Source organism: Tachysurus fulvidraco, chromosome 15 (assembly GCF_022655615.1).
Source record: "Tachysurus fulvidraco isolate hzauxx_2018 chromosome 15, HZAU_PFXX_2.0, whole genome shotgun sequence".
NCBI lineage: Eukaryota > Metazoa > Chordata > Actinopteri > Siluriformes > Bagridae > Tachysurus > Tachysurus fulvidraco.
In genome coordinates, this window is record NC_062532.1 from 8,084,606 (window position 1) to 8,100,631 (window position 16,026).

A 16,026-nucleotide genomic window follows, 5' to 3' on the forward strand; every position below is an offset into this window, starting at 1 on the left:
TGAACATTTCCACTGATTGCACTGTATTTTGTACTTTCTCGTATGTTTAATAAAAGTAACTATGTTGAGCAACATTTGATTTTTTGTTATTTAGATGGGTGGAGCTAAACTTTGACAAATAAATTGCTGTATATACTGCATATGCTGTGATATACGGTAATACATTATAATATTATATTTAGTAGAATGCTTTTTGAGTGTTATGACACTATAATATTTGCTTCTCAGTTTCAAGTTGCTTTGTCCCAGAATAAATGTAAAAAACAATGAAACGTACTTTACATGTATTTAACAATGAAATCTGTGCTAGACCTCCTTATTAAGGAGCTAGACTTGATAAGGTAACCGTGAGGCTTAACTTTAAGGTGATATTTACTGTAAGACATCTTTTTGTTTCAGGAATTTGGATTATTTTTTCCTAAGATCAGTATTGAGAAAACTGTCTACATTTTTTTTTTTCAGGAATACAATTTATTGCTATTTTTTCTTAAATTTGAATTTAGGAAGAATGTGGCAGTTGAGTAGAATTTTCTTCTTAAGAATGTATTGTGAATTCTGATAACTTTTAATACATTTACGATAGCAAATGTATAAAATAAGACCATACTGTACATTACGCGTTAATGGATCATCGCATAACTTTAGATTATCTACAACGCATTCTCACGGATTTCCACATCCTTGACTGGATAAATACAGTTCAGTCCATCCACATGTTGAGCCATTTTAAAATGATTAAGATCAACAAGCTTCATTGCTGGAAATGCTTTGCTGGAAAGTCAACAAGTCAACTTTGAGCACCATAAGAAGACATTACAAAGAACGAACATTGCGGGAACCCAAACCTCGCACAATGAATGAGTACAGTAAGTTATTCCCTTCAAGATGCATAAGGTAACAGTGTTGTTCAGAGATTTGAAGACCCCCCCTCCTCCAACTATTTTAATCAGTTGTGTTGTGAGTACACCGCTACACTTTTTTTCTTTCTTTCTTTCTTTTTTTTTTTTGCAATCTAGCATTGTTTTCAGCTTTTGTGTCTTATATACTATTTACAGTTGAAACCAGATATTTATATACACTTCAGAAAAAAACACAAAAACTTTTATTTCTTTACTGTCATACATTAAATCAGAGTAAACTTTTTCTGTTTTAAATCAATAAATATTAACATTTTTTGCATTTGTTAAATGTCAGAATCGAGCGAGGGAGAATTTGTATGTATTTTTATTATCACTTTCATCAAAGTCAGAAGTATACATATTATATCAGCCTTTTCTGGTCGTTCCTTTGCTCCCTGAATTGCTAATAGTAGTGGCTGAGCTGGATATTTCTTGACGCGTGCAGTTGTGTAGATGAGGAATAGAGGTTGATCCAGTTTTTCCAATGACCATTTATTGATGTTGTTATAATGTTACAGAAAACTTGAAGTAAAATAAAAATATACAATTAAATTAAAGCAGTCTCTTATATGGCACACCACCACATGGTCCAAAGACTGTTTGCCCTCTCAGCCACCCCCAGATGCTGTGACTTCCTGTCTTTCCCCTTGGGCTTCACCTTCAGTCTCCCAACTGTCCTCTAGGTGGTGTAGACATCCCTCTGGCCATATAATCATTCACTCACTACTATTCACAAGAAAGAAACATGGAATTAACACAAAGCTCGATTTGGCTCCTACATACCTGCCCCTAATTGTATTTGTAGAGGCAAAACAATTACTTTTTAAAATAACTTTTTATTTGACTTTTCCAAAACATATATTCCAATTATTTTAAATCCTATAGTAAAATTCAAAATGAAACAACTTAACTTTAATGTTCTTGAATGCTCAGGATTTCTTTACAGAACCTTCGTCACCCTCTAACAGCAAGCAGATTTTGGACACTGGCCTCTCCAGTACACTCGTCTTTGTTTTCGGCTTCACAACCTGGACATGACCTCTGACATCAGATTTGGCCTCAACAATTTTTCCCAGTAGCCATGAACTGTGAGGAGCGATATTGTCAAGACAATGTCCCCTGGGATGAAGTTTCTTCTTGCTCTTGACCATTTTTGTCATTCTTGTAAAAGGGGGAGATATTCCAGAAGCCAGCTCTTCCAGAACAGCTCGGCTATATACTGGACCTGACTCCAGCGTCTTCTGTGGTATACGTGTAGATCCGACTTTGAAAAGACTCTAGGGTGCAGAATTGGGTTAGTTCTGAGCAACAGAATATGGTAGTCCATCCAGTGTGTAGTCCATCGTCTAAGGTTAGTTGTTTCAAGTCTGAGCATAAGACATGCCTAACCATTCTGATGAGGCGTTCCCAGAACCCACCATGGTGAGAGGCTGTAGGGGGGGTTAAAGCTCCACTGAATTCCTTCCTTCATCAGAGTTTGGTGGATCTTTCTCTGATCTAAAGTTCTGAGTGCTTCTCGTAGTTCTCTTTCTGCACCTACAAGGTTAGTGCCATTATCTGATCTTAGGTGTTGCGCCTGCCCTCTTCGACACAGAAACCTTCTGATGGCATTGATGCATGAGTCTGTACTTAAAGAACAGGCTACCTCTAGATGCACTGCTTGGCTGGTCATGCAGGTAAAAATGACACCATATCTCCTCATTGTGCTCCTTCCCCTTCTAACCTCAAAAGGACCGAAGTAGTCAAGACCAACGTTGAAGATTGGTGGTAAGTCTGTGACAAGTCTTTCACTTGGCAGGTCGGCCATATTTTGTTCGCCGGCTTTACCTCTGTGTTTTCTGCAAGTCACACAGTGAGAGAGAACCTTTCTTGCAGCAGAGTTACCACTTGATATCCAGTATTTTTTTTGTACCTGAGATAGCATGTGGTTCCTTCCCCCGTGTCCATTTTGAACATGGAAGTGGCGTAGGATCAGAGTGGACACGTGGTGGTTTTTGGCCAAAATGGCAGGGTGTTTTCTTTCCTCAGGCATTGCCGTTCTTCTGAGGCGACCACCCACTCTAAGGATTCCATTGTCCAGCACTGGATCCAATCTGTATACAGTATACTACTGTTCTTTTTCTCATTGACTTCTGGGTTGAAGGGGAACTCTGGCGTGTTTTGACTGCCGCTCCTTTCTCCCGGTTTGTTTGTTTGTTTGTTTGTTTTAATGATCAGACAACAGTTTTGGAGCATCTGAAGAGTGAACAATATTTTGTTTTATTGCGATGTGGGATAACGTTTTACTCGTCAGCTTTTTGTTCCTAATTCTGAACGTCTGCTGCTGGAACCAACTCTCCCGTTGCCCTGCTCAGGATTTACATTTCTGCGGGTCTGCTGTTGGTGTGGATTCCTCCTGCATGGCACTGAGGTACACTGCTCACCAACTGTTGAACTTGAAATGGAATTATTATCTGGTACATGATACCTATGCTAACTGTGGTGATGCCGGTATACTCCGGCATAAACGCTACTTACATCGCTCCTCAAGGCGCAGTTTTACACATTCATCATCTGATGCTGTTTCTTATCCTACATTTCTTTGAAAACCCCACGGGTTGGTGTATAACCCTGCTGGGATTAACTATAACAATTTGTCTGTGCTCACATATAAAGAGCATACATGTGTGTTTTCTAAATCCCTGAACCTGTTGAACTCGGCGTTTTTTAATCCTCGCTCTGTCAACAGCAAAGCTGTGACTATACCTGACATCATGTTGGAAGAAAAACTCGACTTTTTAAGTCTAGTCGAAACATGGCACAAACAATCGGACGGTCTTCTTTTTAATGAACTAACTCCTGCCGACTACGGGTTATTCGATCTTCCGCGATCCACTGGTAGAGGTGGTGGCATTATTGTATTGTACAACCGGCAATACAAATTAAGACCTGTAACTGTTCCTCTGTTTTCTTCATTTGATTGTCTCGTTTTGACAGGTTCCGAGTGTCTCTCCGCTATAGCTACAGTTTACCGGCCTCCTAAAGGAAACAAAGACCTTTTATCGGATCTGCTGTCGTATCTGTGCCTCAAATTTGAGAGAACTCTTTTTTGGGGGGATTTTAATATCTAGATGGACAAAAAGGACTTTGGTTTAACAAAGGATTTCTTGGCTTTGCTAGAGTGCTTTGGATTGTATCAGTCTGTTGACTGTACGACACATAAAAAAGGACATATATTAGACCTTGTGATATCTAATGTTTTTTTTTGTGTCTCAGTTGTCTACTATTGATTTAGGGTTGTCTGATCATCTGGCAGTCGTTTTTGATATGCACATACCTGTTGCCAACACTGCCTCCTCTCGTATTTTGACATATCGGAAATGGAGGTCAATTGACCCTTCAGACTTTTCTGTTTTCATAGACTCTTCACTAAGTAGTTTCTCTCCATCTGATTCTCTAGATTCAAGGGTTTCCATGTTAAATTCTGCTCTCTTATCTGACCTGGACTTATTTGCTCCTCTAAAGTCACGCTCTGTTTCATTTGTACGTCCTGCTCCTTGGTATAACGAACATTTGCGTATGATGAAGACATCTTGCTGTAAAATGGAGCGTAGGTGGCGTCTCTCAAGTCTGACTGTACATCATCAAATTTGGAAAGACTGCCTACAAGAATATAAGGCTGGTATTGTTTCTGCCAGATCTGATTATTTTTCTAATATGATTAACGACAATCAAGGAAATTCAAGACAACTTTTCAATTCTCTTAACAAATTGGTAAATCATAAAACTGTCTCTCATTTTACTGCTTCTGATCATCTCTGTAATAAATTCCTGCCTTTCTTTGGCACAAAGGTCAATAATGTTCGTAGAGGTTTTTGTGCTTCTTCTTCATTGTCTTCTGTTGTTTTTCCATCCATCCATCCATTTTCTACCGCTTATCCGGGGCCGGGTCGCGGGGGCAGCAGTCTAAGCAGGGATGCCCAGACTTCCCTCTCCCCAGACACTTCCTCCAGCTCTTCCGGGGGAATACCGAGGCGTTCCCAGGCCAGCCGAGAGACATCTGGTTCTACGTTTTCAACATTTTCTACACTTGAAACGCATTGTCTTTTTGTAGAGGTTTCTAATGCCACTTTTCCACCAAAAAGAACCGAGTGCTGGTTCAGAGCTAGTGCTGGTGCTGGTTCAAAGTTGGTTCCACTGGCGAACCTTCTAAGAACCGGTTTGCCTTTCCACCGGCTAGAGAGCCGTCACAGAGCCGAGTCCGACGTCACTGTATACGGGTCATGTTACCCAGCGCAGCAACGTTAGCGCAGCAGCGGCAAACACAAACGCAACAACAATGGCGGATGTTGCTTTACTGTTAATGCTCATGGCTTTGTGAACCTACATTAGCATCCAACGTGTACGTGCATCTCCATGTAATTTGTATACACGGAGGTTGTAATAGAGAAAGTACATAGCATTATTTTTCATTAACGCAGAAAAAATTTAGCCCTAGCATGTAGCTACCTACTGTACTATCATGTGTGCTGATAATGTATCATATTGCTGTAAAGTGAAAGTGTATTAAACATTAGTAAACTGTAGGTACATTATCAAAGGCACTAACAGTAGCCCCGCCCACAGCCCCTGACACAAGCAGTTCTTAAGTCTAGACCAGCAATGTTTTGGTGCTATTTAAGAACCACTTTTCCTGGTTCAGAGCCGGTGCTTTGGCGGTGGAGAAGAACTGGTTCTAAATTAGGCTCTGGCTCCGAACCAGCACTCAAACTGCCTCGGTGGACAAGGCTCATAAAATGAAAGCAGCCACTTCTTTACTAGATCCCATACCCACTGGTTTGTTGCAGTCATGTTTTACAGTACTTCTCTGGGTTCCATTGTTTTGAGCATTATAAATGACTCTCTGTGTTTTGGGGTTGTCCCAACAGCTATGTATTTCTAAGATGAAAGAATGGATGACAGAAAATTTTCTTTGTCTTAACATTGAAAAGACTGAGATTAGGCTTGTTGGCTCACCCCACCAACTACGCAAAGCCGGGTCAGTCAAGCTAACTCTTGGTTTAAATGTGGAGTTTCAAACAAAATTGAGGAATCTAGAGGTAATTTTTGATGCGTTTTTAACGTTTGAGCCACATATCCAAAATACGTTTAAAACTTCGTTCTTCCATCTCAGAAATATTGCCAGATTGCGTCCAATGCTGTAATTTTCTGTTGCTGAAAGACTGATCAACTCCTTTGTATTTTCCCGTATTGATTAGTGCAAAATTCTGTGCAAGAATACTTACAAAGTTAAAAGATCACATTACTCCCGTTTTTGGAGTCCTTGCACTGGTTCCCCGTTAGGTTTAGGGTTGATTTTAAGATTCTGATGCTTACCCACAAGGCCTTACACGGGTTAGCTCCTCAATATTTGGCTGATCTTTTAATTCCTTATATTCCATCTCGCGCCTTCTCTTCAATAGCTCCAAAACTGTGGAATTCATTACCAACTGAGATAAGGCAGGCAACATCTTTTGGCACTTTTAAATCTCAGCTCAAAACTTATTTTTTTAGGGTAGCTTTTAATTTGACTAATTGTAATTTTACATAATGCTTATTTTATATTCTATTTTTTGTTGCTTTAATTTTAATGTTTATATTATGTGTGTATTTTTGTTGTTTTTATTTTGCTTATGTAACATGCTTTGAGATGTTCTTTTAAAGGTGCTGTAGGGTATTATTATTGGAAGCACCCTCTTGCAGCATGTTGATCTCTTCAGGGAAACTTTGTCTCTGTACATAGGAGAGAATAGCCTTTTCTGCCATTATCAGATCATCAACTGTTATTGCTTTTTTTATGTCATCTTTGACATACCTTTTTGTCATTCTGGTTACCCTTTGAGTCTTCTTACAATCTTTTTTTGAGTCATTTCTTTTCTGCACAAGGCATTTTAATGCTTCTTTAACTTTGAGGATCCATGCAACAGCTACTCTCAACTTCAGCCAATCTGAAAAATGATGGAGCAACTTGTCTGTGGGCCTTTCCCCACATGTCTGCATGATTGCATTCACTGTTGCAGATTTCTTCACCTCTGGATCATCCTCACAAAGTTAAACATTGTTCACAGATTAATTTGGCCAGTCCTCTTCTGATGACCAAAGGAACGCTGGTCCAGAGATCCATCTTGAGTTCCTAATGAACCTCTCTACAGTACACTCACACCTCTAGAGCAGTCATTGGCAGGGTTTCTCTTTGTGTCAATATATCTCCACTGAAAGACTTGTGTAGCCTCCCTAATTCTAGATGTCCTATTTGCCACATAGGTATGAAAACGTGTGTGGTCATTTGAGATGTACTTTAAGACAGATGTGCTGTCAGTCCAAAACACTGACCTATCTGTAAGTGCCAGCAATTCTTCTTTTAACATTTTATTCACTTTAACTGACAAAGCTGCACTGCTAACTCCAGCCTTGGGATGGTCTGCCATTTTAATGGAGCTACTCTTGCCTTGCCAATCAAGAATGCTACACAGACCTTTCCTTCTGCATTTGTCATTCTAAGATAGCTGACTGTTCCACAGCCTAGCTCGCTAGCATCAGAGAAGTGGTGAATCTGGTTATGCACCGACTCACCAAAATCACTTGGCTTAAAGCAACTTGGAACTTCAAAGTCTGTAAGTTGTGAGAGACTGCTGGTCCACTGGTCAGAAAGTGTGCTGGGAATGGTCATGTCCCATCCAAGGTCTTGTTGGCACAATTTGTGTAATAACAGTTTAGCTGGCAAGGTAAGTGGAGACAGAAACCCTAATGGATCATATATAGAGCTTACTATTGATAGGATGCCCCTTCTGGTAAGTGCACGCTCACTGTTGGTGATGTTGAACTTGAAGGAGTCACTTTGGACACACCATTGAAGTCCCAATGCTCGTTCCATGGGCAATTGATCGTTGCTCAAGTCCAAGTCCTTTACCTCTTTAGCTCTGTCTTCTTGTGGAACAGCACCAAGGACAGCTCTACTGTTACTTATCCACTTTGACAAATAGAAGCCTCCTCTATGACAGACTTCAGTTATGTTTGAAATTAGTTTTAGTTCTGTGGGCATCGAATTCAAACAATCGTCTACAAAAAAGTGCTCCATAATCGTGTTTATTACCTCAGGAGGGAAGTTGCTTGTATTGTCCTGTGCAGTCTTTCTGAGGGCAAAGTTGGCTATGCTTGGTGAAGAGACTGCACCAAACAAATGAACAGTCATGCGATATTCTACTGGAGCATCATCCACATTTCCTTGAGGCCACCATAAGAAGCGCAGGAAGTCTGTGTCACTTTCAGTCACCTTGACTTGGTGGAACATGGCCTTTATGTCGACCATCAGCGCTACTGGTTCTTCTCGGAAACGTGTCAGTACTCCGTTCAAGGTGTTTGTCAAATTTAGGCCTTGGAGTAATTCAGAGTTAAGGGATGTCCCCTGAAAGGTTGCACCACAATCAAACACTACTCTAATGGTCTTCTATTTTGGGTGATATACCCCATGATGAGGGATATACCAAACTTTTCCATCAGTCTTATTCAGTTGTGCAGAGGGAACCTTTTCAGCATAGCCCTTGTGAATGACATCTCTGAGGAACTCTGTATACTCCCTTTGATAGTTCGGGTCTCTTTTGAACTTCCTTTTCAGATTCAACAGGCATTGTTCTGCAACAATGCGGTTGTTGGGCATTGTGATATTATCTGCTTTAAAAGGTAAGTTAATGCAGTAGTGCCCCTCTTTCATTTTTACAGATTCGATGACAATGTTCAGGAATTTCTTGTCATTCACTGACATTTCATTTTTTCTTCATAGGCTCTCTCACTGAAGTCTGTGTTGTATTGACTCACCAGCAGTTTGTGCAGGTTGACCAAGGAGATCCTGTTTGCAGTCACTGTTGCCATTTCCACACCTTTGCTGCTACCTCCCAATGGACCATTGATTAACCAACGTAGCAACGTTGTTACAGCATAAGGTCTATTCTCTTGTGAGTTTATTATCTGCCAAGGTTCCATAACATTTGCTGCATTCATTCCTATGAGCAAGTCAATGTCACAGTCTATGTGATGTAACTGAACTTCACTAAGGTAAGGCCATTGCTTTATATCTTCTTGTGTTGGGATGGTCTCTTTTGTTACAGGCATACATTTCTGTGTGTAGACATCAGGTAAAGGAATGAATGTCTTGCCATTAAGTTTACTGACTTCTAAACCTGATACTAACACACTGTCATTTGTTTTCCCTCTAGACACAACTTCTGTGCCAGCCCCTTCGTGTACAATGTTGCTGAACTGCCAGGATCAAGTAGAGCACAAGTTTGACTGATTTTGTTGCCTTTAACAGACTTAACTTGCACAGGAAGGATTGACAGTGCACATTTACTGTAGCTCATGGTGGTACAGTATTTTTTTACTGTGGATAATGACACTGTCTTACCAGTTTCAGCCAGCATCTTCACAAGATCTTTTGCTGTTGTCCTGGGGGTGATTCACACATTTCGCACGAAAAAACGTTCCTCTCTGGGACTCAGAATCCGTCTCCTTCCTGAGTGGTATGATGGTTGTACATTCCCATGTTTTTTATACTTGCGTATTATTGTCTGAACGGATGAACGTGGGACCTTCAGGCATCTGGAAATTGCACTTAAGGATGAGCCACATTTGTGGAGGTCAACAATTCTTTTTCTGATGTCTTGGTGGATTTCTCTTGATTTTCCCATGATGTCAAAGAAAGAGGCTCTGTGTTTGAGGTGTGCCTTTGTATGCATCCACAGGTGTGCCACCAATTAACTCAAATGGAATCAATTAACCTATCAGAAACTTCTTAAGCTCAGAATGGAATCATCTGGAGTTTTCTCTTTTTGTTTAAAGACACGATAAACTTAGTGTATGTATACTTCTGACTTTTATGAAAGTGATAAAAATACATAAAAATTCTCCCTCGCTCGATTCTGACATTTAACAAATGCAAAAAATATGTTAATATTTATTGATTTAAAACAGAAAAAGTTTATTCTGATTTAATGTATGACAGTAAAGAAATAAAAGTTTTTTTTTCCTGAAGTGTACAGTATAAATAGGTTTCAACTGTATATACTACTATTCAACAAAGCCACTAATTGGTACTGTTATTTGATAAATGCAGTGAGTAATAAAGGTTATTCCAATACAAATGATAAGAGAAAATAAACAGAGAAGTTGATCATATGGAAAAGTATCTGAATCATTTAATTGAACATACAGTAATTGTCTTGTGTTTTGGTGTTTTGTTTAAATATTGAACGTGGTCTATTTTATTTACAATAAATAAATTGAAAGTGAAATGCCCCAATTCTGTATGTTATGGCCATGCAATACAATAATCTAGCTTCTGAATGCATATGGCTTCTGAATGTATGTAGCTTCCTGAATGTGTGTAGCTTCCTGACACACACATATATGACATTTACATTTCCTGGCTGAAACTATCTGCTAAAGTCACAAAGTGATTATGAGCATATGTGCTGTCAGTCCAAAACAAAATGTCTGTTAACTGAGAATATATTTTTTGAAAATCTGATGAACAACAAAAATCATCAAGCACTTAAAATTCTCTTACTCATTAGGATCAAGTTCAAGAAAAAAATCCAGAGCACCGCTGGCTGCAGAGGATTGTTATTCTTGTTAGAAAAAAACTGATTCTTTTTTTAACTCCAAACAGAAATTGAAACTCACACCTTAGCTGAGATGTATCATATATTTCATGCTGGCTCATGTTTACAGAGGACTGTTTTCTGCAGCCAGGCGATGTGAGGTTAAAGCTTCCTGAAACACAGAGCATTTACATTTACTGACACAAAGGTCAAAAACATGTACTAGAATGACTGTATCATTCTGCTTTAAAACCACATTGATTCACTTAAAATATCTAATGATGAGCTGAGAATGTTTTTACCCTCCATAAAACACTAATTTATTTATTTTTTTGGTGAAAAATGTCCTTCCTTTTCCTCAATAACTGCATTAGATGTACAATAAATAATAAAATAAATAAATGAATACATACATTTAAAGTTTAGATTAATTTAAAATATAATATATATATACGGTTTCCCTTTTTTATACTCTAAAGTATTGTTGAATACTTGACTGCTGTTGAATGGTAAGATTTATATTAATCCTCTCATTCTAATAAGTGATTTCTGGAGGAACAACATAAACAGGACTTGAATGGCAGATGCTCCATATAAACTGATTTTTACATTTAGTGTAACTGATGAAGTTGTCTACAAGCATTTTTTATTTAATTTACCTGGCAATGTTGGAAGGGGTCTCAATCTCCTCATAGATTATTTGACTTGATATATTGCCTATGTTGCTTCTCTATTTTCAAGTAACATACTATCTATGCCTACTCAGGTCATAACATCTTTTGTTTACTCGATTTGCTAAACCAGAGAATGTAGTCTGAGAACGTATGTTGGTGTGTTTTGGGTCAGCTCCACTACTTAGTGGAACAGAAAACCTTCAGATGTAAAATACTGTCTGTGGTAATGGCAGCTTTAGTTGTGTTTTGGTAGATAAAGAACTTCCACGTTGACAGAGCATGATGCTTGTTCATCAGTTGTTGGAGAATGATCATTCTCCATCAAAAATTATATATTTAAAAATGGTCAATTATTATCTAATGATCTGCAAAAAAAGAGACTCAAATGCAATTCCACATTTTATTTTAGGTAAAATATTGCAAATATCATAAAAATTGCATAACAATGAATTGAATTGAATACATAATACAATCTGAGAATTTTACTGCACTGATAATATTTAATACATTTAAGAGAAACATTATTGAGTAATGTATATATTGTAATGTATATATCTATATATATATATCTATATATATTTTTTTTAAACAAATAGGCAAAAAATAGCATCTTATCTATTTTGCACCCTGTGCATATCCTCATAGACTGGGCTATATTCCCTTGAAGTCTCTGCATCTTGCTTCACACATTTGGCCTTTATCTGTGAACATAAAAAAGTGTAACCTTTGAGCAGATTCCTTTGTAGCTTTGCAACAACAAACCACAGCACCACATCACAGTCACTTTTTGGGAAGTGCAGAGCTTTGCATGACAAATAAAATTAACGCATTCAAAAACACATAAATACAGAGAGGAGCGGATGTTCTATGTCACACACAACATGCACACATATAAGTTTCATAATAAAAAAAGAAGACCAGAACATTCACATGGGTGCAGAATGTTTTGTTGTGCCTACCTTGGGTACACACATCCACATCATCAGGAAACAAACCAAAAATATAGTGCATGCAATCAGGGCAAAGACCAGCACCAGTGGCTCAGAAATAGCAGTTGACATATTACTAGTTGATTTTTCAGAGGGTACGGTCTTATCCACATCTGTAAAAACACATAACAGGTAGAACATTCATTATTATTACATTATTGACTTAATATATAGCTTATATGTAATCCATAATTACATATAACCTAGACTATAGCAATAAATGTGGTCTGACTGGGGAACCTCATTGACTAAGTTAGGAAACACTGATCTAGGATCAAAACAACTACAAACTACATATGTAGTTGTGTTCATATGAATCTGTACTTTGGTTACTAAACTGCAATAATTCCCATTTATCGATGCTGTACAATCCACACTTTTATCACTTTTTTCTGATTGGACACCAAGAATTCATTATGCACTATTATAGCATAGAAAAGTGGTGTCAGCATTAATACTGTCTAATATATAGTCTAAAGACAAATGCAGACTTACCATTCACAAACAGGAGACTGCTGCAGCCTTCTTCTCCTTCTTCTACACCTTTTGTTATATCAAATTTTGTATAGTGGCCTATGTAAAGTCCAGAATCATTTGTCTGCATGTCTGTAATTGTCACAGTTAGTTTTTTTGCAGTGCCACTGATTGTCATTCTTTTTTTGTATTCTGGACCAAAAGTACAGACGTTCCTTTGTATGTCATAGGCCAGCACTATATGCTTGCTAGGGAGTCTTGAATATATATTTAAAGTATCTGTTTGCTTGTCCATTGTATTGCATTTCATTGTAAAGTTTTCCCCCTTTTTCATCGTTTCAAAACCTTTCTTCTTCTCAGAGTCTGTATAAAGAAAGGAAAATAAATCATTCTTCTTGAAAACAAAACAAAAGCAAACTAAACCCTGAAGCAAATAGAAGATATTCTGCTAGACAACTTTTACAAAATTCCAATAGAATTTTCAAGATACACAAATAAACATACAGATACAGTAATAAATGCAATTGGTGGTCCAGCACAGTTAATAAAGAGATATTACATATTTCATTAAAATACCTAATTAAATTTCCATATCATAAAACGTCTACCAGAAATATATAGTTTTTTAAATGTCCTATCAAATGTTTCCAACAAAATATGTTAATAATTCATGATAATAATGATAGAGAAATATAAGAGAAAATGCTGCTCTCACCTGCTCCTTGAATGTTGTAGACAACCAAAACAGCAGTAAAGTACAAAGTTATAGTCAGTTTTGACATCATGGCTTTATCAGCAAAACTAAACCTACTTCATACCGTGTGCTGCTACATATAAGCATAACAGGAAATAACCACATCTTCTGTAAAGGTCTGTAAGGCAAATGTGCTGACATCAGTGCAGAATAACCACATTAACACCAAAAGATGAGTAGAGCTTAATTAACATATTTTGTTGGAAACATTTCATAGGACATTTAAAAAAAACTATATATTTCTGGTAGACATTGATAGACGTTTTATGATATGGAATTTTAACTAGGTATTTTAATGAAGTATGTAATATCTCTTTATTAATTGTGCTGGACCACCATTTGCATTTATTACAGCTTCCAACCTTCTTGGAATAGATTCATACTATTTATCGGAGAGCACCGGTGCGTATAAGGGAGGGTGTCAGGTTCATATTCATTGAACATGCATCATTTTGCGGTGCTCTTCCGGTTCTGTGTTCAACAGAGGCCGCTGGGTGTTCCTGGTGTGGCTAGCTGTGCTCCGGTGCTACTTTGTTTCCAGTTACCTGGGAGGTAAGAGGCTGTTACAGTAGCAGCATGGGTACGCAGTTTTGTTGTGGTCATACAATAGGCTGATGCTACCTGTATGCTTATTGTAGTGCTTTGCAACGTAAAGAGAAAAGGGTCAAAACAAACTCTGTTGTGACAGACTGTCTACCCTCAGGTATGTGAGTTTGTGTTATCCATCTTACATGGGACGCTAGTGTAAATGTCAGGTGGTGTAGTGTTTGTTTTGTATTCCCCTTGTCAGCGTTCTTTCATCAGCATTCGATGTCCATCTCTCTCCGGGTTATTACCGAACCAGTACTGCACCTGTGATTTGGTGTGGCGGATGGCTGTATTTCTCCGGTATGCAATAGCATTTTATTTAAGTGTTTTATATCTTTTAAATTGCAATTATTTACTGTGCGTGACATTTTCTGTTAGGTTCCGGGGGATTTCTGCTGTATGAGTGTGGTACAGTAACTACAGTAGTTATTCTGTTGTTACTTCATTTAATGGTTTTGTCTTGAAATATAATTTATATATTTTCTTCGATTGATTTATACTTTTCTCCTGGGTTTTGTAAATCTTGATTCTTTTGTTTTGTTTATTTGGTTTTCTTGGTTTGAGCATTGTCAATTTTAACATATATTGTTGCTTTTCTGTTTTGTGTACTCTCTGCAGGAGCTGTAGGACAAAAGGCCGAGAGGCCTGACTTTCCTTCACTTTTCAAGTGTGTTTCTGTGCACCGTGTGCTGTGTGACCACCGACAGAAATTTCACTGAGCACTGAGTGAGTGTGTTGTGATTGAGCACATGCATGGTGTGGATATTTAAAACTACTTCTGTTTCAGCCTGTCTTGTGCCGATCAGCTGCAGCCCTGCACGAGTTTTGATTTCTCATTTTATTTATTCTGAAATTTTATTGTTTCTGCTTGTGTTAATAAATGAAATTTTATTTTTGTACCCACGTTCCGTGCTCATTCATTAATTGGTAGAACGAACGTGATCCTTATAGTATTGTGAGGTGATTTATATTTCCCTGAGTGAAAGACCCAGGGTGGCGAAGTCTGTTAATTTATAAATTTAGGGTCTGCACATTGTGTTTTCTTTCCATTTACCACTCCGTCACATGTGTTAATGTGTTTATTTTGCCATGTTAAGTTATTCTAGTTTGTGTCTGAAAATTTTTAAGTTGTATCCTGCATTTGATTCTGGCTGCATTGCTTCTGTTTAAGAGAACGTGACACCATGTTGACTTGACTTTTTTAAAACTGGCCAGGGAAAAAGTTTCTGCAGGTGGTTTCCCAGGCCACTTCTCAGTTTTTATGCTTTCTGGGTGGTTTTGGTCACTTTGGAATGCAGGTGGTGCTTTCACTCTAGTGGTAGCATGAGACGGAGTCTACAACCCACACAAGTGGCTCAGGTAGTGCTGCTCATCCAGGATGGCACATCAATGTGAGCTGTGGCAAGAAGGTTTGCTGTGTCTGTCAGCGTAGTGTCCAGAGCATGGAGGCGCTACCAGGAGACAGGCCAGTACATCAGGAGACGTGGAGGAGGCCGTAGGAGGGCAACAACCCAGCAGCAGGACTGCTACCTCCACCTTTGTGCAAGGAGGAACAGGTGGAGCACTGCCAGAGCCCTGCAAAATTACCTCCAGCAGGCCACAAATGTGCATGTGTCTGCTCAAACGGTCAGAAACAGACAGGTGGGTGTTGTGCTTACAGCCCAACACCGGGCAGGACGTTTGGCATTTGCCAGAGAACACCAAGATTGGCAAATTCGCCACTGGCACCCTGTGCTTTTCACAGATGAAAGCAGGTTCACACTGAGCACATGTGACAGACGTGACAGAGTCTGTAGACACCGTGGAGAACGTTCTGCTGCCTGCAACATCCTCCAGCATGACTGATTTGGCGGTGAGTCAGTAATGGTGTGGGGTGGCATTTCTTTGGAGGGCCGCACAGACCTCCATGTGCTCGCCAGAGGTAGCCTGACTGCCATTAGGTACTGAGATGAGATCCTCAGACCCCTTGTGAGACCATATGCCGGTGCGGTTGGCCCTGGGTTCCTCCTAATGCAAGACAATGCTAGACCTCAT

The 16,026-nt window shown here is 38.8% G+C and overlaps 1 protein-coding gene across 1 annotated transcript; it reads right to left on the minus strand.

Annotated features, from left to right (window-relative positions):
* Positions 1-11,573: 11,573 nt before the first annotated feature.
* LOC113659199 lies at positions 11,574-13,526 on the minus strand. Its single transcript, XM_027171850.2, has 4 exons — positions 13,366-13,526; positions 12,672-13,013; positions 12,147-12,289; positions 11,574-11,888 (listed from the first exon to the last, which is right to left on the minus strand). The coding sequence occupies exons 1-4, from the start codon at positions 13,433-13,435 to the stop codon at positions 11,799-11,801; spliced, it is 645 nt and encodes a 214-aa protein (XP_027027651.1). The 5' UTR covers positions 13,436-13,526; the 3' UTR covers positions 11,574-11,798.
* Between the last annotated feature and the right edge of the window lie 2,500 nt (positions 13,527-16,026).

What these genes read in the sequence shown, in the direction of transcription:
- LOC113659199 (XM_027171850.2), bottom strand. Translation starts at nt 13,435, where the DNA reads ATGATGTCAAAACTGACTATAACTTTGTACTTTACTGCTGTTTTGGTT. An exon ending in CTACAACATTCAAGGAGCAG is followed by an intron (nt 13,014 to 13,365) that starts GTGAGAGCAGCA and finishes TTCTTTATACAG; the next exon opens with ACTCTGAGAAGAAGAAAGGT. An exon ending in CAGTCTCCTGTTTGTGAATG is followed by an intron (nt 12,290 to 12,671) that starts GTAAGTCTGCAT and finishes GTGTTTTTACAG; the next exon opens with ATGTGGATAAGACCGTACCC.